Raw genomic sequence first — 25599 nt, forward strand, 5'->3', positions numbered from 1 at the left:
TCCTTGGCTGGCGTATTTAGTCTTTTGCATGCAATACCTGGACTATTATGCAACATATGCTAACAGCTTGCAGCCCGTCGATTACGTGTAATTTTCGTGGAAGCGTACCAGATGCGTTTACGTTTTACATTTGAACGAAGACTGATATTCACCTCGTTTTCTTTTTTTCAGATGATGGACCATTGTCAGAAATCAGAACACCCAGGTTGGAGAGGGATTTGCAAGGTAAGGTTTACGACTTTTTTATGCTTGTCTTGCATCGTACTTGTATTCTCAGAGTAGACTTGCACTCGTACGTAAACTTCCGAACGATAAAGTTTCTTAAACATTTTGCTGTCTATGCCACCATTCATTGAGAACTTGGTACGAAGAGAAGCGATCGAATGCAATTCTACGAACAACAATTCTCTTTCTCTCTCGCTTCTTTCTCTCGTCTTTGCTGTCTGACCTGTCTCTTCTCACAGTAAAAAAAAAACGGATTGCTCTGTCTCTAAAAATCTTCACTTGTGCGTGTTGACGCGAGGTGCGGCCGTGTATGTACATACAAAAAGTTTTTTCTCGAAACGTCCCTCTTTATATGTGTCTATTTTATTGTTCGTTCTATCTTGTACGTACACCTTGCGTTTCGTTTCCGTGGGTACGTGGGCTCGAATCCTGACAAACGACATACCGCAAAACCTAGCCTCGAGGGACTTGATAATCGATTCATACGTACGCGAAGAAAAATAGAAACAAATTTAAGAATAGACGCAGGACTTTCACTAGTCGAAACGTGAAATTATTCGTACGTTCGCACGGGCCTAGATCTACCAATCGGACACGCCGCGGCCGATGAAACGAGTTCTCAGGTCCCTCGAGTCGTGTCACACACGTACACGCCTTTAACCCCTGGTACTTTTTTTTTTCTATCCGATTTTCTCGCGCGCTCGCACGCACGATCGATCTATCCGCGGAACGGAACGATTCGGCCGTGAACGTGCGACGATCGGCAATCGATACTCGCGGCAGGGTAACGGGGACAAATCCGTGGCAGGTGCTCTAGGCTACGAACAAGAATTACTCGTCTACTAAGATCGTCTGTCTCTTTTTTTCTGTTTCTGTTACTGCTCCCGCCTGCTCCTCGCCTTCAACTCTTCTCAACAACTGGATGCCGTCTGCCTCCAACGTCCGCCCGCCACTCCGTCTCTCCGACGACCTACATTATCTAACATCAAAAACAAAACAAAAATAAACACGTTTGATAAAAAAAAAAAAAAAAAAACAAAAAACAACAACAACGAAAATTGGCATCGCGTGAAAAACACGACTCGGACGAATTTACCACGACTGGACCGATCTCTATGACTGGACCACCTCTGACACCGCTCGGCTCCTACACGCAACTCTTTCGACGCCTTTCGAATCGGTCACCGTACGCGTTCTCCCGGGTTCTCGATACATTTCAACATCCTCGACTTCTTCCGATTCGTTCCTCGCTCGATTCACCGTCCCCAGGAGTGACCACGGTCCTCCTAGTTTCGGCGCGACCGGGTAAATCCGTTCCCCCGGTCGGTCTACTGACGAAAACCGCGAGAACGTTCGTGCAGGACGGTGCCAGCACAGAGTTCGCTACCCAAGTTCTCGGCACCACTCTGGACAATGGCCGTCTCTACGCCAGAATATTATCCACGTCTAGCAGGGTGTTCTACGAAAAAGAACCTACCCCCGACCCGACGAGCCCCTACTTGGTTTACCCGTCCAGAGCACCCGACGACGACTGGCAACTTAGAGTGGCTCTCGACAACGCGCCCATCAAGGCGCTGAAAGAGATCGAGTCCCCCATGATGGACGAGTCGAGAAAAACGTCCGACGATCGTGACGACAACGAGAAGGCCTCGACGAAACTGGACGAAATGTCCAGGGAAAACGACATATTCGGCAGAAGGGAGCTCGGCTCCGACTCTCAGAGATTCAAGCCTGCCAAGGTCAGGCCCGCCGATAACTTGCCCACATTCACCGTGAAACACGAGTACGTCACCAGCACCTTGGACAACGTCGAAGACGAGCAGCCGAAGAGTTTTAGGCCGCGCGTGCCAAAGATCTTCAAGCCACAACCGAAAGCTCCCGCGCTGAAGAAGTTCGATGCGAAACCCTTGTCTACCGTGACATATCACGGGTTCGCCGATTTTACCACCACCGTCGGTGAGACCGTCATCGTTTTCTCTCCTAGCACGTCACCTGCTCCCGCCGGTCGTCCTGCAACCACGATCAAAGGTGACGCGACTTTAAGACCAGACGATGGGATCGCCGTGATGAAGGTCAGACCCACGAGCGTTGTCTCCGGTCAGGACAGGACTAACGGGCACACAGGACCTCGAGGATGGTCGAGTCCTGAGAGCGAGACTGGCGATCCTCTGTTGGACGCCATCAACAGGGCCAACATTCAACCGAGCGTTACCGAAGATTTCGAAACGGACTCGTCCAGCACGTCCACGGAGCCGTTGCTTCTGGTTCCTGACCCAGAGACTGGATCCTTGAAACCTACAGGGCTCTTGAAAGTCCTGGACTCGACTACCTCCCTCGATGGTACCACCACTCACTACAAGAGCATGATTTACGGCACCTACATTGGCACGAATTACGCGCAAATCATACACACGTCTTCGAACGTCTACTTCTTCCCCGACGAGGCCACCAGGACCTACGACGCTGAAGACACCACCGTGGATTACGGAACCACCGCTGAAGAGGGTGAACAGGACACCACGTTCGAGACGACAACTGGCACGACCCCAAGAACGATCGGAACGTCTCCAGAAGTAAATGAACTCACGACTCCGATCAAAGATACTACCGACAGCGTGCTGACGACCCTGAAAGATATCTTGGAGAGCGCCAGAAGGGTCCTGGGAACCACCGAATCGGCTGCGCCGACTCTGGACGACGAGATCCCTAACGATATTTTGCCAGGAGATCCTCAGGGACGCAGCATCAAGGGTGGCAGCTCCAACAACGATCTTGGTCACGAAAATCGCAAGGAGCACGGGTTCGTCGATAAAGAGAAGCCCACTCTCGCTACTAAACTCCTCCCGTCCACAGTGTACAAGACGTACACTTACTTCACGACTTTCTTTATACCCGATGGCATCGATCAAACTACAACCTCCATACGTTCCAGAGAAGTGGTCTCCTCGGAAGTCACGTACCTGTCGGAGTTGGTTCTGCCCAGTGCGACCGATACTTCCGTTCGCCCTACGACGACTCCAGCCACTCCGAGCTTGCACAGTGCTGTGGAGGAGGAGCAGACCACGAAGCAAGACGAGGAAATAGAGCTGATCTTCAAGACTCTATACACCACTTACACATACCTGACGACCTTCTTCCAAGAGAACACGTCAAGCGTCTCCAGTCGAGAGGTGGTCGAGACGAACGTTATCACCCAGACCGTTGGTCCGAACGGTGTATCCGCAGTTGTTGCGGGACTCTTCGGAAAAGACGAGTCTACCTTGATAACTCCGACGAAAACTTTGGCTAGCGCTCTTCCGTCTATTGTCCCTCAATCAGAAGTGGGTACCGAGAAGTATCCTACGACTCTGGAACAGACGACAGAGGATACTCTGACCACGTTGCAAGAGCAAGACACCACCACCGATCAGAATATTCCCACAGAATCGGGAACGACTACAGAAAATTTCGAGGATACCAAGCAACCAACTCCAGAGATCGAACCGAGTCCAACGCCGTCGTTGCCGACACAACAGCCAAGGGAACAAGTGAAAACGTATTACACAACGTACACTTACTTCACCACCATCTTCGTCGACGACGAGACGGAAATCGAGACCAGAACCGAGGTGTTCACAAACGTTGTCACCGAGACCATCGAACCTACCGCCGTGATACCTGTCACACAGCAGACTCTGGAGCCGACGACTCCGAAGGCCGAACAGCCTCAACAACCAGCCGTTCCTCCAGAGATCCTGGCATATCTGGAAGCCCTTCAAAGGCAGAAGTCTCAAGAAGAAGCGCTTCTGTTAGCGAAAAAGGTGCAGCAGCAGGCTACCGCGAAGGAAAACACGACCGAAGACAGGACAGAGCCAACAGAATCCCTCACCACCGAAGAAAATAGGGCGACCACTGAGAATTTATTCCGGGGTTTCGAAGTGAACGCTCAAGTAACACCAAATCCTCCTGTCGAAGGGGAGGTGCTGGGATCCATGATCACCGACGTAGTGTCCTCTACTAGTTCCGGAGGTGGCACGGTCTTGGACGCCATGGACAAGAGAAACGCCGTCCCCGAAGATCAAGAGTTGTCGGAGTCGAACCACCATGACGTCGAACCAGCGCCTACTCTTCTTCTTCAGACGAGTTACACGACTTTCACGTACTTCACGACTATGTACAAGGGCGATGAGACGAACGTCGTCAGTCGCCTCGAGACCATCACCAATGTCGCGACGGAAACTATCAGGCCGACGGCTGTATTGCCCGCAGAGACGAGTACTCTTCCCGTAACGTACTTCACGACGTTCACCTACTGGACGACGTTCTACAAAGGTGGAGACACCGTCACGACGAGTCGCGAGGAGACTGTCAGCAACGTTGTGACACCAGGAGTCACGCCCACGCCTACCGTGGAGCTCGGAGTAATCATGACTTACAGACCGCAGACCCCAGGAGAAGATAGTGTTCCGAGCGAGCAGGAATCCAAGATCACAGCCGATAACGAGGTAACACCCTCGGATGTAGTCCCAGTCGAAAGCTCTAGAACGGAAGTTGTCGAAACAACCGATTCCAAAGACGTCGCGACGGACTCTGTCTCATCGAGCGCCCTGGAGCCTTCTTCTACCGTCTCTCCCGAACCTACCACGTATTACACCACGTACACCTACTTCACGACGTCTTACATTGGTAACGAGACCATATTGAACAGCAGGCTGGAGACTGTCACCAGTGTTTCTGTTCCCGACGTTGTCGCAACGAAGCAAGTGGCGACTGGCAGAGCGATCGGTGGTCCGGTGTTCCAACAGAGCCTGGCAACCGAAGAAAAGCCGGTGACGCCGTCGAAAGCTAGCGAGCAACCAAAGATAGGATTAATTTCGACGATTCGATCGAGTCAGGTTCACGATGGAACCACCACGCATTACGCGACCGACGTACACGGGACTTACATCGATGGGCTGTACGCTCAAGTCGTCGAGAGTTCGACGAGAATAGAGACGCCAGCTTTGCCTTCTTCTTCCATTGCTACTCCAGTTCTTCCGACAGGCGTGTTGTCTTTAAACAAAGGCAGCGTGGTGGACGCTGACGAAGTCACGACCATCTATTTCACCACCAAACAGATTGGCACCTTGTTCGACGGCTTGTACGCCAAAGTCATCGAAAGTACATCGAGCACGAAGATCGACGAAGAGAGAAAAGCGACCATTTCACCTACACCAGGACATCGAACCGGTTTGGTAAGACTGATACAGGGTCAAATCGAGAACAACGGAACCACCACGTTCTACCAGTCTAAAGTAATCGGTACCAGTATCGAGGGCAGGTACGCCCAAATCATCGAGAGTACCTCGAGTTTCTCTTCCGCGACTCCAACGGTCAGTATCGCGCCATCGTCGACCTTGGCACCTACGAAATCAACGGAAGTTCCAGAAATCTCGCCCTCGCCGGCGGTGATTCAATCTTCTCTATCGGAAGATCCCACGACGGAGTCGCCCGATCAGGACGAGGACTCCGAAGAGAACGAAGAAGACGACGAAGAGGACGAAGATGGCAAGGATGGACAGAGTTCCAAGAAAAAGTCGAGGCTGACGTTCTCCACGAAGAAAAGGTCATTTACTCCTGCCATTAGACCGTTTGCCTCCAGGAACAGGCCAACGTTCAATCCGAAGCGCAAAGGAGCACAGGGTGCAACGACGATCACCAGAACGGACATAACGCCCACTATAACGGCTACCCTGGCCGGCAAGGGTAACAGGTTCGCTTCGTCCAGAGGTCGAATCAGTTCACCAATAGGTCCGTACTCCTCGACGCTCTCTCCGTCGGGTTCTAGGAGGTTTGCAGGAAGGAGAGGCTCTCCGAATACCGCGAGCTCTTACGCGTCAACCGTGTCGGGAAGCACCAGAGGCAGAGCGCAGTCCAGGATATCCCCGTCGTCCGTGTTTCAAGGAAACAGACGAGGACCTACGTCCATCAGAGGTTCTTCTGCGAGAGCTGCGATTCGTGGATCGAGCTCGGCCTTCCCGGGAGCATCCACCAGGTTCAGGTCGCCCATTCGACCGTCGTCGACTCTGCTTCGAGGACAGACAACGGTCAGACACGACGACCAAGAGAACGACGCCAACGAGTACACCACCACCACCACTCTGTTAACGGAAGAGACAGCGTTTACGGAGGATATCGACGGCGGCGAAACCGTGACCGCACCTTTGCAAACGACTACCGAGTCCTCGAGGAGATCTACGAATCCTCTGTTGAGATTCCGCAGACCTATCAATTTAAACAATTCGGGGAGAACTACCAGCACGACCCCCAAAGCTCCGACCACTACGAGGAGAAACGGTAATTTGAACAGGCCCAGTTCCCCGGTTGTCCCTAGAGTTACCAACACTCGAACCAATGGAAGGGCAAACGTTCCGATATCGACCAGGCCGCGACAGGGCAATACAAACCTGTTCCCTCCTCGAGGTCTATACGGAAAGAAGCAAGAGCTACCCACCGAAGAGCAGATAGAACCAAACGAGGAGCTGGAGAACGAGGGCGAAGAGAACCTCGAGGACGATCCCGTGGAGGAAATAACCGACAACGATTACGAGGGATCGGAACACGAGGACAGAACTACTAACGTCAATCGTCGTTCTGGGAAAGCTATCAGACCGTCCACGCAAATCAGACCTTTCTCGAGAGGAAGAAGATTTCGTCGACAAGCGAGTCAGTTGAGATCGTATTCGAGTCGCTTTCGTCGACCGAATCAACCAGGCTCGCAGAAGGCCGAGGACAAAGCTGACGTAGTCGAGAATACTCCGCCCAAGGAAGAGAACGGAAAGCCCGTTTCTAAACCGATCGCTCGTTATAATAATCGCGCGAGATCGTTGACGACGTCTCGACCACCGTCAAAGACTGTCAACAATCCGGAAAAGACATCCGCGGAGTCGACGGAGTTGAATCAAAGCAAAGTCAGACCGAGGAGCAAGCAATCCAACGGCGATAGGGCAACCTCCTCGAGAATAAAGCCATCTCCCGCCTCTAATAACGGCAGGCAATTCACTCTGAGAGAAAAGGACGGGGCGTCGTCGAGCAGATCGAACTACAAAAGACCCAATGCTTCGGGGACTAGAAACAACGGCAGGACCGCGAGCAATTCGGATAGAGTGAGACCTCCGAGGTTGAAGAACGGTGCCAATAAGTCGTCCGAATCGACCAACTCGAACTCGAACTCGAGGCGGGTACCTCCGTCTCGCGCACCTTCGAGATCGACGGGTAGAAGCGGTAGTAGAAGAGGCTCGTCCTCGCGGTCGAGGGGATCTAACGAGGATATTAGGGAATCTCCCACCGTTTATCCAGACTATGACGGAACGATCACGGTGACTCATTACGTCCCAACCGAAGTGACGATCCCCGTTGTAAATAATGGCGTCACGGAGCACCGAAATATAATAACGGCTCAGGCTAGTACCGAGGTGTTAGCTCCCTCTCAGTATAGCACCGTGACAGGTGGGGACGGCAGACCGCTAGTTGTAATCGTTAGCGAAGTCACCGGTACTAACTTGCAAGGCCAAACCGAGGTCACCCGATTCCTGCTTCACGAGACCCCCACCACTCGGGTCTCTCACACGCTGACCACCCTCGGTGGTCGCAGAGCCTCGCAATCGGTGATCGTACCCACGACCGTCTATTCCGTAGAGAACGTGGTCTCCACGATCCAACCGTCTCTATCTGGAAACGCTCCCCTCGCGAACATCCTGCTATCGCAGCTGCTTCTCGGTCAGTTAGGTCAGGCGAATCCGTTGCTGCAACCCCAGGGTACTCCGTCCACGCAGTACAACACGCGCACGACCTCTTACGTCACAACGATCACGAAACAACAGAGTACCGTGATCCCTCTTACCTTCCGGGGTAAGGAAATCCTTACGACATTGGTGGACAGTTCGACCGACGTCGTCACCGCGACGGAATACGTCACGGACACGGTCGTCGTGACGCCAACGGCGGCTCTGCCCGCGGCCAATCTCAACTCGTTGCTGCTGCTGCTTCAGCAACCCCAACAGCAGTCCAAGAATTCCAACCCTCTGCTGGACCCTCTGTTCGCCGCAGCCCCGTTCACTCAGAGCAACACGCTACCAGGGGAGGTCGAGAGGAGGCATCAGCCCGCTGACTCTGACTACAAGCAGGACAGCTACGAGTACTCGGACGAGGAGGACGTTCACGAGTACCACAAGTCGTCCAGACCGCGCAACAGTCGCGGCAAGTCGAACGACAAGAAGGATTCGAGTGCGCCCAAGGAGGAGTCCAGCGTGGTGACGCTTTACGTTTCTGGTCGCAGGCCAGGAGAGTTCAGCACCGTTCTGAGCACCGTGAAGGTGGGCGACATGGTCAGCTCGTCTCGAAAACGAAGGGATACCGCGGATGACACCGTGGAGGTTCGACCCTCCGTTCCGCCGTCTTTGCACGCGGGACCCGAAGAGATCACGATTTTGACAGGGAGCGAGGATACAACGGACGCACACGCGCCGACACAGAGTCTCGAGAGCGTAGTGGGTGACGTCGGACGGCACATTTCCACGACCATCCGCACCTAACCCTCGACAGCAAACCCTCTTTCCGATCGCTCCTTTTTCTCCCCTAACTGTCCTCTCATTCTTAATTAAGTCCATCGCTATTCGTTAAATCCACCCGGACCGAAGCTGACGACCTTTCCGTAGTTTGATTCCGTTAGTCGGTTAGACGGTTCTTCGACGGTGTTCGTTGTCGCGTTTTGCGGGGGGAGGTCAGCGACGACGATCACGATCGCGAGTTGCGCTGGCCGTGTAATATAGCGGAGTCCCCATGGACCGCTCTCGACGAAGGTGACACTGTCTCTATCTCTTTCTCCCTCTTTCTCTTTCCTCGTGGAAAAAAGAACCGTGGAAAGCTCGCAGCTTCGGTTGACCGAGAACCACATGCTATCTGGATTCTCGGTGCCCATACTTCATCCTGTTCGCTCTCCCAGTCTTTCTTCTATTTTCCTCCGAATCTCCCCCTTCGAGCGTCGTCCCCGTACTTCCATCTACTAACACAGCCTCGAATCCGCCGCCGCACGCGCGCCCACACGACCAACAAATCCAACGCATGGTACTCCCTGTTTGTCGGACAACATCGCAGTAAACACACCGCGCGATGGGAATAACCGCTACTATGTGCACGAGAAACAATGTATGATCGAATATTGGATGGTTGTTTAACCCACCGGACGCTTAACACACGACGAGAATCCCCTTCTACCTGGTTGCTCGGTCGCGTAGTAGTAACACGGAAGCAAGGAGGATAAGCGCATCCGCAAAAACAAGTCAGAACGTCGACTTTTCAGATAATAATCCCGACGACTACCCAGAAATCGTCTTTGATAGCAAACGCGAGAGAGATAGTTGGTCGCCCGACGAGAGCGACGAGAGTGCTGGGAGTCTGAACGAGAACAACGACGACTACCTCGAGGAAGCGCCGAAGAAACGAGTCAGAATTCGCGTTCCTGTCGTCAGAAAGAACGTCAGACAGCACAAGCTGACCGTCGTCAAACGCAGACCCGTAGCGTCTCGGACCGAAGAACCTCTGCCGATCGTCGCGAGTCACACGCCGCGAAGAATCGTCGTGACTCGCGTCAGGACGCTGGGTTTAGCTAGCTCGTTGCGCAACCACGAATTCGAACCTCTCCGACCCGAGACTGGGCGGCACAAGGTGACCATCACGCGACGTCGAAAGATAGAATCGACGCCCGTTTTGCCAACGACCAGCGAGAAGAGACCCAGGATCACCAAGAAGAAGCTGATCGCTGTTAGGCCAGTGGAACCGTCGCCGACGTTCGCTATCATCACGACTGGTTTCTTCACTGCTCCGTCTAACGAGTACGAGGAGGAATATTCGATGGAAGACGAGGACGAAGAGAAGGTCACCGAGCAGCAAGTCTCCACGACGTTCACGCCCGAATTAGAAGAAACGCCCAACGTTATCGATAGCACGCCCGAGATCGTGGAAACTACAACTAGAGTAGAGGGGACAGAATCGGAAGCATTCGAAGAAAGTACAATGAAAGTAGAGGAGACAGAATCGAAAGCGTTGGAGGAAACCACCGTAGATACACCGGTTATCATTACCGACCATTTCTTCTTCCCACCGTCCGAGGACGAATACGAGGAGTACGACGACGAGTATACGGATACGACGACGCTCGAAACTTCCACGGAACCGTCGAACGACGAAGACGTTTCGACGACGACGAAGCCATCGGAGGTCGAGGAAGACGTCGAGTCGAGTAAAGTCGACGCCAAGACCACGACGCAAAAGTCTGACGTGATCGAGGAAGAAAAAGCAGCGATAGACAAACCTGTGCAAGCGACGGAAGATGCTGGCGTCGATGAGGCAACAACTGAAGCTGCCAAGTCGTACGAATCGACAACGTTGAACGAAGTAGACGATGCAACCGTACAACCAGAAGACCTTGATACAACGTTGCAAGAAGACAGGTCTACAACCGTTCAACCTGAAGTCGAGGAAGAAGCGGAAGAGAAACACCCAACAACGGTCGAATCGGTGGAAACAACCCTGCCCGTGGATGAAACTACAGCGATAAACATCTACGAAGAACAACCTGAAACCACCACATCCATTGAAAAAGAAACTACAACAACAACCACCGAGAAAGTGGACGCGAGCAGTAGCACCGAAAGCCTCGAATCGTTCACCGAATCGACTGGTGAACAAACTGAAAAAGCGATCGAAGAGGAGGGCGAAGAAGAAGTCGACTCTCCCCTTATACCATCGCCGATAGACTCCGAAGAGACTTCGCTGAAAGATGCGACTACGCCAATTGAAATCGAACTCGAAGTCTCTACGCCAAAAGACACCGAAGACACTCTTCGCAAAGACGACGAATCCCACGTGTCGACACCTGCGCCAAGCTCCAAGTCAGAATCCAAGGGTCGCTCGATGGATGCCGAAGACCTCGGTAGCCGAAATGAGACGCCTGAAACCACCGCTAAACCCGAAGAAAAGGAAGAAAACCTCACGGTGCAACCGATAGAATCCGCTGTCGAGCACTCGTCGGAAACTTGGTTCGCTTCGTCGTCCTCGTCGGAGGACGTTACACCTGGTATCACGGGTGTGCTGCCTCTGGAGACGTCCCATTCAATGTCACGCGACTCTACCGCCCCTAACTACTTCGACGATACCGAAATACCGAGCGTGATCCCTCTGGGAGTCGAATACACCTCGTCAGACGCGAGGAGGACCACCGGAGTCCTCGAAGCCACCCCCAACCTCGAGCTGACGAAGGTGACGACGTCCATCGCGTCCCCGACTCCCGAGGACATCGAGGCGGGATTAGCCGACGACCTTTACCTGTCCCTGTCGAGGCCAGACTTCCCCAAGATTTTACCGACGAGACCGACCACTGTCGACCGCCAGACGAAGCCCGCGCCCGACTTAGAACCGAGCACGAGCGTTTACTATACGGAGACTGTAGTGACGTCGACGAGATTGAGGACGTACACGTACGTCGTAACGCAACAGAACGGACTGGAGACGAAAGTGACGTCCTCTACGACCGTCAGACCGAGAGTGACGACTCTTACGTTGACGGTGCCCGTCACGGTGACTGTCACTCCTACCGTGGAGTCGTCAGCAAACTCCGTATCGTCTGTGTATAATCCAGTGCCTGTTGTCGGTGAGTAGCTTTACGGCCGTCTGAGCCTTTTCTAAAGCGATCGTCGCGTGACCTGAACCATCGACGATTCGATGGAACTCGCAGCTCTGTGGTCTCCGAAAATCAAAACAGTTCGAACAAAGGATATCCATGGAATCTGTTCAGGCCACGCAACGATCGGTGTAAAAAGTAATCTTTAGACTAATATACAACTTCTGCTCGCGGCGACTTGCTCGCGCGAGATTGTACAAATGCTCCTCCAAGTTTCACTTCGATTGGCTTATGGCATTCTAAATTTTCCCCTTGTACAGAATAGGAGTCTTGGAGACGTGTACATACTGTAAATGATGACGCGATCTTGTACATACCAATTTCTTGTTGTTTCGTTCGCTGTGTATATTTTTTTTCACGTTGTTCGAGAATGTTACGACTTGCTCGCTCTATCTCTCTTGCTCTCTCACTCTGTTACGTGACGTCGATGGCGCGTACGATGAACCTCGACGCTTGGACGCCTGAATAGCAGCAGCAAACAGTACAGAGATGTATCGCGCGCGAGTTAGTCAGGCGTGTCGTATCGATTTGTAAAAAATAAAAAAGTTTGTCATGTATATGAATTTCTCCGTGTTTAGTTCGGGTGTACTTTCTCGATTACTTGTACAGGATGTCCGTAAGATAAGTGAGCAAACTTGAATTCCCGCTAAAGTTTGGCTCCTAAGATTAGAAACAACGTACATATAATCAGTTTCATGCGGTTTGCATTACCGCGGTGTGCTAGAAGTCGGATCATGATCACGATGTAATAACTCGAATTGCAATAACAGGAGAACACGAAGCGAAAGACGAAGAAGGTCGAAGGTTCAACCTAGCCACTCGCGTAATGTCGAATGGAGTTGAGGTGATCGTGGCGGGACCGACGCCGGCGTTGCGATGGGAGAATTCCATGCCTCAACCTACGCTAACATTGTCCGATGCGGTCGTCATGATGCTTCCTCAAGATAAGCCCAATGAGTTTGTCACGAAGACGTGTACCACCACCTTCACGTATCTCACCACGATTACCAAGGACGGGACAACTACTGTTTCGACGGAACAACAGGTAAAGAGTTAGCGTATTATTGCGGCAACGGTAAAAGTAGATGCGTAAATTGCATAGGTACCAGTGCTTTGACTCGCCGCGATTAATGGGTACCAGGCCAGTTTGTCGTCCGACAACAAACTTTCTACCAGTTTCACGGAAATCTTTTAAAGAAATGCAATTAGAATCTCGTGAAATTTCTAATCGTGCATCGTAGAAGTTTCCTTTTGTCTACTGTTTGAACGTCGAGGCATCGAAATGGCGTTAAACCTTAAAGATGAAGCGGTTGCTAACAAAATATTGCTTGTCCAAGGTCGTAGCGAACACGGCAACGGAGGAACGTCACAGGAAACCAGGTTCGGAAACAGCTGCAGTGACGCTAGAGGCATCCCCGACGCTGCGCACGGAAGTCTTCAAGACGACCTACACGTACTTAACATTGAACACGGATCATCCAAACGTGAACGACGCATTGGAAAGTAGCACGAAGGTGATAACGAACACGGTAACCGCGCCGCAACACTACCTCGACATGATTCTGGAACCATCGGAGGCACCGCGACCGGAAACGAACACGTATCTAAGCACGAGGATGCTGGAGAAGACATTCATGGAGGGTGGACAAACCAGAATCGAAACAACGAGCGACACTATCACTCAGGTTGGAATTTCCCCTTCGAGATTAATACTTTCAAGATGTACCTTGTTAGCTTCAAACAAATCTTTCATCTCTTTTTCAGCTTATAGTAACGGAATCAGCACCACCGCCTCGACCAACCAGTGTCACGACCACTCTAACAGCGCTGGATGGTACCGAGGAAAGCATGACCGACGTGTCAAAGACCTACTACATCACCTACACGTATTACAATACATACTTGGAGAAAGGAAGCACCGTGGTTCGAACGAACGTCGCGACGTCCACTGACGTCGTCCTGGAGAAAGTGCCTGTTAAAAAAACGGCATTAGTTAACCCGACTCCGGAGCCTATTCAAATCTTTGCGACGAAAACGTACCTTACGACGTTCACGTACTTCACGACGTTGCTTCAGGTATGTTGATATTAGGAACCGTGTCACGTGATATCGTTCCTCTTCTCTATAACTTTTAATTCTCGCACAGGCTGGAGCAGACGGAGAAACGTCCACCACGGTTTCCTCGCGGTCTCACATCGTGGAGAACGTCGTGACGGAATCGATCGCGCCCAGCTTGCTGGACGCAGGTTACATGAACGCTTTGCTAACCACGGCGCATCACTCTGACCCGGTGAAAAACGTCGTAACCGGATCGACGATCATCTTTTTCGACGAGGAGGACCAGATCGATCCCACGATTACCTCCAGCTTCCCAGAAGCGACTTCCACGAACCAAGTCCACAAAGACGAAGAGATATCCGCGAGTCTGGTAACAACCGAGGCAACTTCTGTCGTCAACGAGTCCAATCAGAAGCCTGTCGGTCAAATCAGTCAGGTAATTCGAATCTTTATTTTTCTTTCATTCGATGTCATCTAATTTTGTTTAATTTCTTTGGATAATTTCAGGAGAATAGCACCACGGTCTCAGCTTCGGGAGAAGCCAATCAAGACAAACGACCTCCGAGCCAAAATGCGGGTGATCTGCAAGTCAACAACCTTTTGAGTCTAGGCTCGTTGGGAATCAATAGTTTATCGGCGTTGGGCCCGGTAATTACGGCAATGGCGGGCCTTCTGCAAGGAAAACCGACGATATCGCGCAGAAATGACACGATGCCTCAAGCGGAGGTCCAGGACGTTACCACGCAAAGGTCGCCGATTTACATTCCCGTAGCAGAGTTTGCTGACGGTGACATAGAGACCGCTGAGAGCCAAAATATAGGTAAAGAGTAACTATGGATCACCCACTTGCATCTTTTAAATCTAATTCTGCGATACTTACGCAGTCTGTTGCGAAACGAGTAGCTAGCAATTGAATTTAAACGCTTCTGATCGATCAAGGTGCCCATCTCGCGAACCTGAACCACAACTACATCGCGGAAACGCGTCACAAAGTCGCGTCCAGCTTGGCAGACGGTATCCCGATCTCTCCAGGCGAAGTAATCACAGCCAACAGCGACGTGATTATCGGTAAACCTGGAAAAATGGCACCGAGACCGCCTCAAAAGTTTCTGGAAGACGAAGAGCACATCGGGATGAAGCCACCTCCGCTGCCAGTCCCCAATATTCCAGTTCATCCTGTTCTCGAAGTCTTGGGGAACGATCGGGAAGACTCCCAGCCGCAGCAAACGCTCCAGAGCCACATAGGTCCACAAATACAGATATATCCCGCGCACCAGGTGTACGAGGAGCACCTGAAAATCCCTGTTTCGATGCCCGTCGACGCGAGTCCGACCCTGTTGCCCAAGCAACCTCAGAAATTGCATCCAGTTCAATCGTCCCCGCCGAAGAGGATGGGATCCAAGCAGGACGTCCTCGAGAACGATCCTCTGTTGAAGCCACCAGACAGGCCGAACGTAGAACAGTACGCGAACCCGAATAAGAATCCTAGGGAACCAGAATGGAGTCCTGAGAAGCCCAGGAGACCGTGGAGCTCCAAAGATCCTCTCAGGCTTCCTCCTCCTCGTTCACACTTTGATCAAGTATGTGTATATAGTTCGATACGTTGTAAAATTAGAGTTTAGCTTATTCCGAAGATCGTCACATGTCTTGCAGAAAATTGACTCAGGAAAGCCACCTTCGGAGAAGAAACCCTGGCCCACCGTCCTATCCGATGACCAGAAACGTCCTCCATGGGCCCAGAGAGACCCGTTGGTCCCCGACTCTGCCATCGTCGTACAGGCTTCGGAATCTAAACCCACGCCATCGGAGCCTATAGTACATCAGGTGCCACACGTCATCGATAGATCAACAGGTCAACCTTTGTTGGTCAATATTCAGCCTAGTCAGGTAGCCAATGTTGTGATTCCTCAAGGAGGGACTCAAGCATTGATATTCGGCGATACCAGCGAACCTCACATAAGCGGTCAGTACTTCGACGACCCCTCGCCATATCCGGAATCAGAAGTTGGTTTAGGATTCATTGGGATCCAAAGGGTACGCTAAGATAACTATGCGTATCGTAACTAGAAAAACATTCACCTTTCAACCTTTTGTAAATGTTTTACCGTCTTATTCAGGTGGAAGATTTACCCCAATATTCCAATGGAAAAGATCCAGCAGATTACATGGTCCCGCCATCGCCGCCTCACAACTTCAAGACTCCATCGGAGAAACCAGGTTCTTCCAACCGACCAGCCACCATCCCCTTATCGCCAGGTCGTTTCGATTACGAAAGACCGCAGGATAAGTTGGAAGCACCCGTAGGAAGACCCGAGAAGAAACCATCAGACGTGCATTTCATCAGACACTCGGACAGTTCCGGTGCTCTGGGTGGTCAAGGCCACGTACACACTGAAATCCTGGTTCACCATAGACCAGAATCGGTTAACATTCGTCCCCAAACCGCGCTGCACTCGCCTAGTCACTCTCACGGGAATCATCCCCCATCTCACGGACAATTTCCAAAGATTCCGAAACCTGGAGAATCGGCTAACCCACCCAGACGAATCGAGGTGTCCAATCCGTCCGATAATTCTCATCGGTACATCTTCCTAGCGAAGCCAGACTCGGGGAACGAGATTACGTTGAACTCCAATTGGAAAACGGACAAGAAACCACCTCGACCTCCGATAAACAACAGGCTTAGACCACGTCCACCGCAGTGGTCGACGACCAGTCGTCCTCTCGACAGACCGATCTACGTCGAACGACCAAACATGAGGAAGCCTATATACGGTGGCCCCCAAAGGTTCCCTCCGCAGGGCACGAACACGTTTGTGCTTCCTCATCGTCCGATTCAACACGAGCCTTCGAGGATGACCACTCCAACGCCCAACGATGGTGCCAGAGAACCTACGACCGAGAGGCATCCTCCATTCGGGCATCATACTCAGGTAAACCGAGCTTTCTGAGTTGTAGATATGTTTCATAGAAAATTTCATATCGAGTATTGACGATATCGATTGTATTGCAGCAAATGGAGCTTCCAGACAGACCAACTCATTTCTACCACGAAAACAGGAGACCTCCGAGCGCTTCACAGGAAAGACCTCAAACGGAGCGTACCGGGGAACACGTGCCAACTGGAGCTATAGAGTATCACAATCCCTCCAATCCTAAAACGAAGCCTGAAGACACAAAACCAACAACGACGAACGGACAGAATGAGAACATCAGGCAGAATCCTTCCCACCACGAAGAAATGTCAGAAACCTGGTACACCAGCGAGCAAACTGAGAAGACGATAGACTCCGAAATTGGTGCCTCGGAGTATGTCAAGTTTCACAGTCACGTCAAGGAAAGTCAAGAGCATGAGAAACCGATGGGTGACCGGAACACTAATGCAACATTAAATGAAAACGCAGTTCCTGGTAATATAGTGATCGGAAAGCCAGCGAGGCCCGATCAATCCCAAGATCAAAAGGAAAAACCTGTCTGGCTGCATCCAGGTGTACCATTTGGCCACAAAAATGAAGGTGCATCGAACCAAGGAGTATCTTACGGAGGAGGTTATTATACTAAACCACACGATATGACAGTTGTTCAGGGCAAACCGTTCGGGGTGTACAATGGACACGAAGATGCGTCATCTTACGGTCCCAAAAGGAAAGAAAACAGGCCTGACTACGATATAGTGCAAGGTATACCTACCATGTACTATGGTAGCAAGAAGCCATCGTTGAACGACAAGCATCAGCAGGAGGGACACATGCCTGCGGTACACACTCACGAACGTGACGACACCATTGATCTGAGACCTCCAGCGATCATTCCGCAATTCGTACCAGAAGCAGACAAACCTAGCAGACCGTATGCTAGGCCACCTACGGTGAACAAGGTCGAAACCAGGCCTGCGTTGTACCCCAGGCCAGAGATTACGTCCCATTCGACAGAAACGAGACCAGATCAGGTGAAACAGCCCAACGAAGGCAAGCCAGGAATACTGGAAACCTTTGCGAACAACAGCCTGAGTCACGAAACAAAAACAAATCAAAGTCACCTGCATCTGGGAGGATTCGTAGATCTAAATTGGGAAGGTGGCGTGAAACTTACCGATCAACGTTACGACGAAGCTAGGCCAGTTGCGCAAAAGCCTCAGACGAACGAGAGCGAAATCGTAAGAAACCGTTTCAGGAACAATACGTACCTTCAGGCAAACACTGAAACCGTGAATTCCGGATTCAAGAATAATCGTCCTAAAGTGACGCATTTGGAACACGGTTCGGGAACAAGGATCCACCCCGAGTATCCTCACATCGTCACTAAACCAAAACCCCAAGTGCCAGGACCGATAACCATTTCGACCGGCAATTCCAAGCCAGATACTCGACCAGACATAAGGTTCTCCATGCCTGTCGAGGCGATAGGCGAAGAAGTCGACAGCAAGACTCAAACTGAACGGCCACCGAGCATGCTGATTTCAACGAGCAATTCCTCCGACAAGAAGCAGAACGACGAGTCTCTCGAAACGGCTTATCAGACCAATTTTGCCGTGGCAGGTGGAGCTTCAGGTGATTCGATGCAACACGACTCTAACAACAGGATACGTCCTATCGAAGCGTCTAGCGGAGTGATTGTGCCATCCAGAGACATGAGACCTCCGCCCTTGAGACCTGTAGTGGGACTCAATCAATCGAATAAAAAGGAAGAGGAAGACTTGAAACCTCCGCCGATCCCTTCGCGTGATGTTCTAGGCCTGTCACCGCCACCAGTCGATATCACTACCACCAACAGACCGATGGAAGACCTATTTTCATTCGCGACTGCGAACGAATCTGGTTTAAAGCCCCCTCCCAAGTATATTCCTCTGAAGGAGTCCTCCGTCGCGCCCCTGCCCAGCGTCACCATGGTTCCCCCGAGTCCAAGACCCTCTCTCGCCAGACCTTTTATAGTGGAACTACTTTCTCAGGTAAATTTTGGAAAATATCCGTGCCAACAATCGAGAGTACAACGAATCTATTTCATATCTTCCGTTTAGGACATGGTACCACCGCCTCCAGCAACGCAAACCACCAGACCTCTGGAAATTGCTACCGTACGGCCAGCAGTTGCAGTCTCTGGATCGATTCAGATTGCCACTGCAGTGGCCAGTTCTCACATACCCGTCATCCACGATGTCGAGTCGAAGATTCCAATTATACACGGTACCGTTGATCTTCCAGTCGTCGTGGACGTGCCCGACATCCTCAGGCCAATGGAGACAAGGATGACGGAGCACGTTAGCATCTACACCGTTCGACCGTTCGATACGAGACCTGTGTCCAGGTATTTAGACGCGTGCGCTCGAATCGTAAGCTTCAAGATGTACATATCTTACATTTCAATAAAATTTCAGAGTATCGGTTCAACCGACAGCGACGTTGACGTCTAACGCAGTGGTCCCGACGAAGCTGCGACCACTGCAAGTAGACCACATTCAACCCAGCAGGTCGTCGTCCACGAGCCGTGACGTCGAGCCAACGAGGTCGCACACCTTCGAGATACCTCGAAATCCTGTCAAGCGTCCGGAGCATCCGGTGTTCTTGGAATCCAGCTACGAGAACGGCCACGTCTCGCCATCTACGAGACCGGAGCCCACCGAAACTCTGACTCTCGTAACTACCACGAGTCAGAAGAAAGAGCATCGACCCACCATGAAGAAGGACAAGACCACGAAGGTAGTCGTTCCTCAGGCGACGGAACGCAAGCGGAAGAACGAGACGACCGCGGAGACATTGCCTAGCTCTGTCACCAGGGTGGACAGTTCCGTAACGAAGGTGACGAGTACGTTGTTGGAGAACAACGACAAGAGGAACGAGACGACTATCAAAATGACGAAGAACACGTCTGGAATGACGCGGAAACCTGCTAAGGAGTCGACTACGACTGCGCAAGCGAAACCCAAAGAGGTGAGAATTTGATATTAAGAAAATAAAGGCCTTTGGGAAGATTAAAGATAATCGTAACGTTACGAAATGTTCCTCTGTTGCATAGGTCACGCGATTCCAGACGTCTACCGTAACCAGGACGGAAACGTCAGTGTTAGGATCTCCTCCCACGACGAGAACCCTCCTCCTCACTCACACAATGACATCTACGACTGTGGAGACGGTGACGGAGACCTTGGTACGTCCGACGAGCGTGGTCGCCACGGTAACGTCAACGATTCTGCAATCGGTGGTGACCAGGGTACCCTCGTCGTTTGAGAACGTAGTTGACAACGACTCCATCTTCGTGGTACTGAGTGACCAAAAGCCACCAGAGCCTGGGGCTGAAGAGGTAAATGTAAGACGTATTTCCATCGCTTTGCTCATTCTATTTATTCGAAGAGCGCGATCGTCAAAAATTTATCGATCTTGCAGGTGGAGGCTGAATACGGCGACATTTCGCGAGACGAGCAAGATCCAATTGGTAACGAAATTCATAGAGTCCTGGCTGGTGGAGTTCTAGGAGCACCGGTGGTGTCCATCCAACCTATCGTCGATCAATGCACACCCGAGTGCAAAGCTTCCAGGGCGGAAATATGCTCCGAAGTTGGAAGCGAAAAGAGATGCGTGTGTCGTCCAGGTTTCGCGAGGATGTTCCCCGATCGACCTTGCAAACGTAAGTGGATTGGATAACGTAGAATCGAGACTTGTTCAGACACGATCATTATTCATTACATTTCGATTGCTGATCCTGTTTCTAGCAACGTACACCTACACCCTGCGAGTCGGTTTGGATCGCATCGGAAACGAACCCATCAAGTACGAAGCCAGCATGAACGATTCTACATCCACCGTGTACAGAAGATTGCTGGGTCCAACCAAGGACGCCTTGGACAGAACTCTGATGCAGAGCGACCTGAGGGATATCTACAGAGGTCTCAACGTGGCTCGTTTCATGTCCGACCCAACGAAAGTAGAGTTCCACGTTCAACTCAGCGACAATGCCAACGAGACGCGATTGAAGGAAGTCCTCAGGAAGTATCTGGTAGGAAGTAATTACAGCTTGGGAGGCACCGAAGTGTACTCCTCGAAGAACCTCGACGCGGTGAGTGTCTCTTTTGAACAAGAAACGTTTGAGAAGCGTACGATCAGTGCTCCTTGAGAACCGATAACTGCTTTCAGATCGAGGCAATCGACTTCGACGAGTGCACGACCGAGGAAGGAGGACCTTATCACGATTGCTCGCCGAACGCAGCCTGCTTCAATCTGCGAGGTTCTTATCAATGTTCCTGTAAGGAAGGTTGGGCGGATCTGTCCGAGAATCCGTCGTATCCTGGAAGGTTCTGCTCTCAGGCGCCGCTGGGTTGCCCCAGCTGCAATAACAAGGGACACTGTGTAACGAATACCAACGGTCACGAAGTCTGCGAGTGTTTCCCTTGGCACAGTGGCCAGCGGTGCCAAGTTAACCTTAAAGGTAGATTGGTATACTTTAACGTGTGCTTATGAGTAAAAGATCATTTCGTTAAATAAACCCAGAGACGGAGAATTCAGGGTTCCACTTCACCGGGGTATAAATCTTTTTCCAGTGCTGCTGATTGCTCTGGTTACGACCGGAGCGATACTGCTGGGTCTTCTGGCGGTGTGCGTGGGCATGGCGTGCTTCCGTCGGCCCATTCGGAGGCGACAGGCAGGCGACAGAAGGGCCATGATTCCTGGAACTGGTGGAGACACCAGCAGCGAAGGTAGCGTCACGGATCTGGCGATTCCTCATCACGTGCCACACGTTTTACCGCCCCCGCCGCAGATGATAGCGCCCCTGCCGCCGACTAAACGACCAGCTCGCAAGATCACCGGGAAACCTAGGCACCCGGCGAGGAAAGCCACCATGGTACCCGCTTCAGGTTCGTTTTTCTATAGCTCTCGTGTTCTCGCTAGTCTTACGAGGCATGAACACTATATTATTTATTACTCGAATCATTGCAGTGCCAGTGAACGACGAACAACGCGATCGTTCGTTGACAGTGATGATCCCACGCGCCAAATATCGATCGGCGCCTCAATCGCCGCAGAATTTCAAGTCCGGCATAAGCACGTTTTCGACGGAGGAGCACAAGCTGCTCAGTTACCTCGACAACGGCACGCACGTCGCCGGAAACAGAAAGCAAAGCATATCCAGCACGAAGGACTGCAAGGAAACCGACGTGCAGGTCATCAGAACGCAGACCACGCCGACAGGTGCCCTCGTTAGCGCAGGTTTCCAGGTAAGCTTTCGCCTCGACGAAGCTGTCGCGATAAATTTCCCTATTCGATACATTCATGTGATGTAATTGAATGATTGTTCCGAATGTTCGTTCAGGTGTCGGCGACAGTGACGCGAACAATGGACGCCGATTCGACGTTGGCTCGTTCCTGTGGCGAGACCACGGTGGAAACGGCGACGAAAGTTTTGCGAACCGGAGACCTTCAAGGCGATCTCTGCTCGACGCTGGCGCGTTCCTGTGGGGAAACGACCATCCAAGCGCCGACGAAGCTGCTGAGACTCGATCTAGGCGACGTAGGTTCCACATTGGCCAGGTCCTGCGGGGAAACGACGATTCAGGCGCCGACGAAGGTCGCCGACACTCGAAGGAATAGCGTTAAGGACACCAGAGACAACAGAGACACCAGAGACAGTGCCAGCGAGGGGCACACAATGGCCGAGAGGGATCTTGGGAGCACGCTGAGACTTCCGGCGCAGCATCCGCCGCTTTATAGCCCGGACAGGGTGAGTTACGACCGAAACTCGAGCTCTCTGTAAAATACCCAGTCTTTTGTGTAGGATATGTTTAAGGTTTTCAATTTCTATTTCAATGAAAATGAAGTCGTTTAGGTGTCTGATGAAATATTGGTTAACGTTTGCAGACCAGCGATCGAGAATCCAACTTCGATTCCCTCTAAAAACCGAAGATCCTAGACGTAGGGCAACCGATCGACGGAGGCTCGTGGACGAAACCGCTGGACGGTAGTCTCCGCTGGTTCGCGAACCATTCAAATTGAAATTCCTCGTTGCCAAATGAAAGGAGAGACAAAATTTCGCTAATCGATGCGCTCGAATCGACCAACAACCGAACAAGCGCGAAATTACAGCTATCCTGAACGTTGTCGATGGACGCATCGTGACGAAGAAAAATGAGAATCGGCAACGTAAAACGTTTCTGTTTGGGAAGTTTTAACGTTTATTTTTTTATTAAATTAAAAGTAATATTTATTCGAAGGAAAGCCTCTCGAGGCTGTAAGTTTTCGAGAAACGGAAGAAAAGAAATGAAATCGCGGGAAGCGCTTTCCTATATTTATTTATGCTCGCTCGACATTTAGATACCTGCGTGGACGTTTCAGTCGCGCGAAAGCGTTCTCTTTACCATCGGCGGGATTCTAATCGAGTTCGATGGAACGTGAAAGAAGCTCGGATCCTCAAAGAGACGCGCGCGTTATTATTACCCCCGTGCCAAAATACAACCAATGAAAGGGAAGGCTCCTCGAAGAAGCTGCTTCTCGCCTTTCCGACTATCGTTATCGCGTTTCTTCGATACGGTCGCGATGGACCCGTAACGTTGTTCAGAAGTTTCGTTACCATCGAGAGACGTGGACACTAGAGACTTGAGTGTAATTAATATTTATTGATAACGGTACCATTGAATTTAACGACTAAAGATCGATCTTATCGCTCGCCAACATCTCGAACAGATTTCGATATTTAAAACACGGCGTTCCTTGGAAACCTCTTTGGGAAACAAAGAACCTCTGGTTGTTTACAGCGGTGTGCTATAAAATTGAATTCAACGTCTACTCTCTCGGCGCGTATGCGAATTTTGGACAATCGTTTCACGGGCCTGACTGCACAGCACGCGAATCGAGGCGTGTCTTAACACAGTGTCATAAGTCGTGAACGGCGCCGATCGTCACGGATTCAACGATCGCGAAGGCAGACATTATTATTATTGTTGTTGTTGTTTGTTTGTTTAGTCTATTCTCTGACGAGTCTCGTCATGTTGCCCGGCTTCGTCCGAAAAATTCGAGCGATCCTCCAGGACAAAACGGTACCTAAGAGTGTGTCTTTTCTCGATGCACGGATTAGAAGGTATTCTATCAAACGTAAGATTCAAGTTCAAAGTCGGTAGACGGATCAATTTGATACTGGAACGAGACGAAGCCGCGGCAACGTCGCTGTATCAGACTCGAGAAAGAGCGAGCAGGACGTGTTGCATAACGCACGCACGTAACTTTTACTAGCTCAATAGGTAGCGTAAGCGAATGCATTGCGGAGAACAGATGAATCATTAACGATGTTACTCTAATATTTTTTCCTTGTAAAGCCACGTTTAACCAAAACAGCATCCGAGACTGTCTCGGACGAGAAGAGAAACGAAGGCGACGATGCTCGTACCTTGTATCGCAATTACTAACTTGTCCTTTCTACGTCCAAATGAATTGTTCTTTATACATACATATACATATACGCATAGACATTAATTTTATACATACATATATATATATATATATATATAATATACATATAAATAAATTCTGTTGTACATATTGCCTTCTCGAGAACCTCTTCTACTTGATGCTATTGTAATTTTGTATACTTAGAACTTGTATACTTATGCGTAATTCTAATAAAAATGAATAATACGTATGGATCGACGATATCTGCTTGTTTCTGCGACGCAGTTCTAGATCCGTAACACCCATTTTCCGTAGGCCAGCGAGGATCAGCGGAGTCTACGCCGTTGGAACGAGGACAACTTGATTCTCGCGTCGGCAAAAAGCGGAGACGTGCGCCGAGCCGCGTTTCTCGATTCGTCGCGGCGCGAGGCGCGGCCTGCAACTAAAACGAGCCTAATCCACGCAAAACAAACCGAGCCGACGGGCCCCGTTTGGCCCGGTCCGTTCGTGAGACGTTCCACGGTGTCGCGAGCTTCGTCTCCCATACGCGACGAAAGGCCCAATTCGTCGAAGGGCCCCACGAACGACTGGCAACTTACCGCAAATGACTTTATTTATACCGTCGGCCCTTATTAGGTCTCCTCGAGCCATCGCCGTGTAAGGTTGTCGGAAGGTAATTTCGCCGGTATCAAGCTTCTTTCGTTGGGCCTCGTTTTTTGTCTGGCCGTCTCCGCTGAAATTACTCTCCCGACGAGCGTGCAAGTTTTTCGTTCGGAGCGTTACGCGAACCGTTCCCCCGCCGATACCCTGTCCCCCCTCGATCGCTCGATCCTCGTCGATTTCGTTGGAAAACTGTGCGATCGGTTCTTCTGCGCGTTCCTCCAGGGAGATGGGATACGACGCACCTGGACGTTTCGTGTATCCGACGCCGTGGAAACCTCCCCGATGGAATTCAATCGAGATTGGCGCGGAGTGCGTTAATCGCTCCCCGGGCAGAATTTTGTTCGGTAATCGGCCCTAAAAATCGCTTTAAAATCGAGAGCGTAACGACTACGGGGGCCATTTTACACCGAAGACACGATCAAATTTATGTATCGGAATTGTATTACATCGAAACAGGATGACAACTAAAATTCAGCGACAATTTACCGCGAGCCTAACTGTGCCGAAAATGTATATCGGGACAAAAATTCGACAAGAGTTTACTCTCTGGTGTACGAACGAACAATCTTACCGCGCGTAAGAAAC

The 25599-nt window shown here is 51.1% G+C and overlaps 2 protein-coding genes across 2 annotated transcripts; both read left to right on the forward strand.

Annotated features, from left to right (window-relative positions):
- Positions 1 to 231: 231 nt before the first annotated feature.
- On the forward strand, positions 232 to 9558 carry LOC128889567 (mucin-2-like). Its single transcript, XM_054147289.1, has one exon. The coding sequence runs from the start codon at positions 1341 to 1343 to the stop codon at positions 8775 to 8777; it is 7437 nt and encodes a 2478-aa protein (XP_054003264.1). The 5' UTR covers positions 232 to 1340; the 3' UTR covers positions 8778 to 9558.
- Positions 9307 to 24592, forward strand: LOC128889568 (uncharacterized). Its single transcript, XM_054147290.1, has 21 exons — positions 9307 to 9338; positions 9447 to 11893; positions 12694 to 12968; positions 13261 to 13608; positions 13688 to 13999; positions 14070 to 14417; positions 14489 to 14801; positions 14921 to 15561; positions 15635 to 16015; positions 16099 to 16914; positions 16995 to 18929; positions 18999 to 19285; positions 19356 to 19908; positions 19994 to 20278; positions 20362 to 20602; positions 20688 to 21031; positions 21109 to 21400; positions 21513 to 21827; positions 21910 to 22187; positions 22283 to 22690; positions 22828 to 24592. Exons 1-21 carry the CDS (start codon positions 9307 to 9309, stop codon positions 22861 to 22863), a joined length of 10887 nt encoding a protein of 3628 aa, XP_054003265.1. The 3' UTR covers positions 22864 to 24592.
- Positions 24593 to 25599: the final 1007 nt, after the last annotated feature.

Source organism: Hylaeus anthracinus, unplaced genomic scaffold (assembly GCF_026225885.1).
Source record: "Hylaeus anthracinus isolate JK02 unplaced genomic scaffold, UHH_iyHylAnth1.0_haploid 11997, whole genome shotgun sequence".
In the NCBI taxonomy this organism is placed as follows: Eukaryota; Metazoa; Arthropoda; class Insecta; order Hymenoptera; family Colletidae; genus Hylaeus; species Hylaeus anthracinus.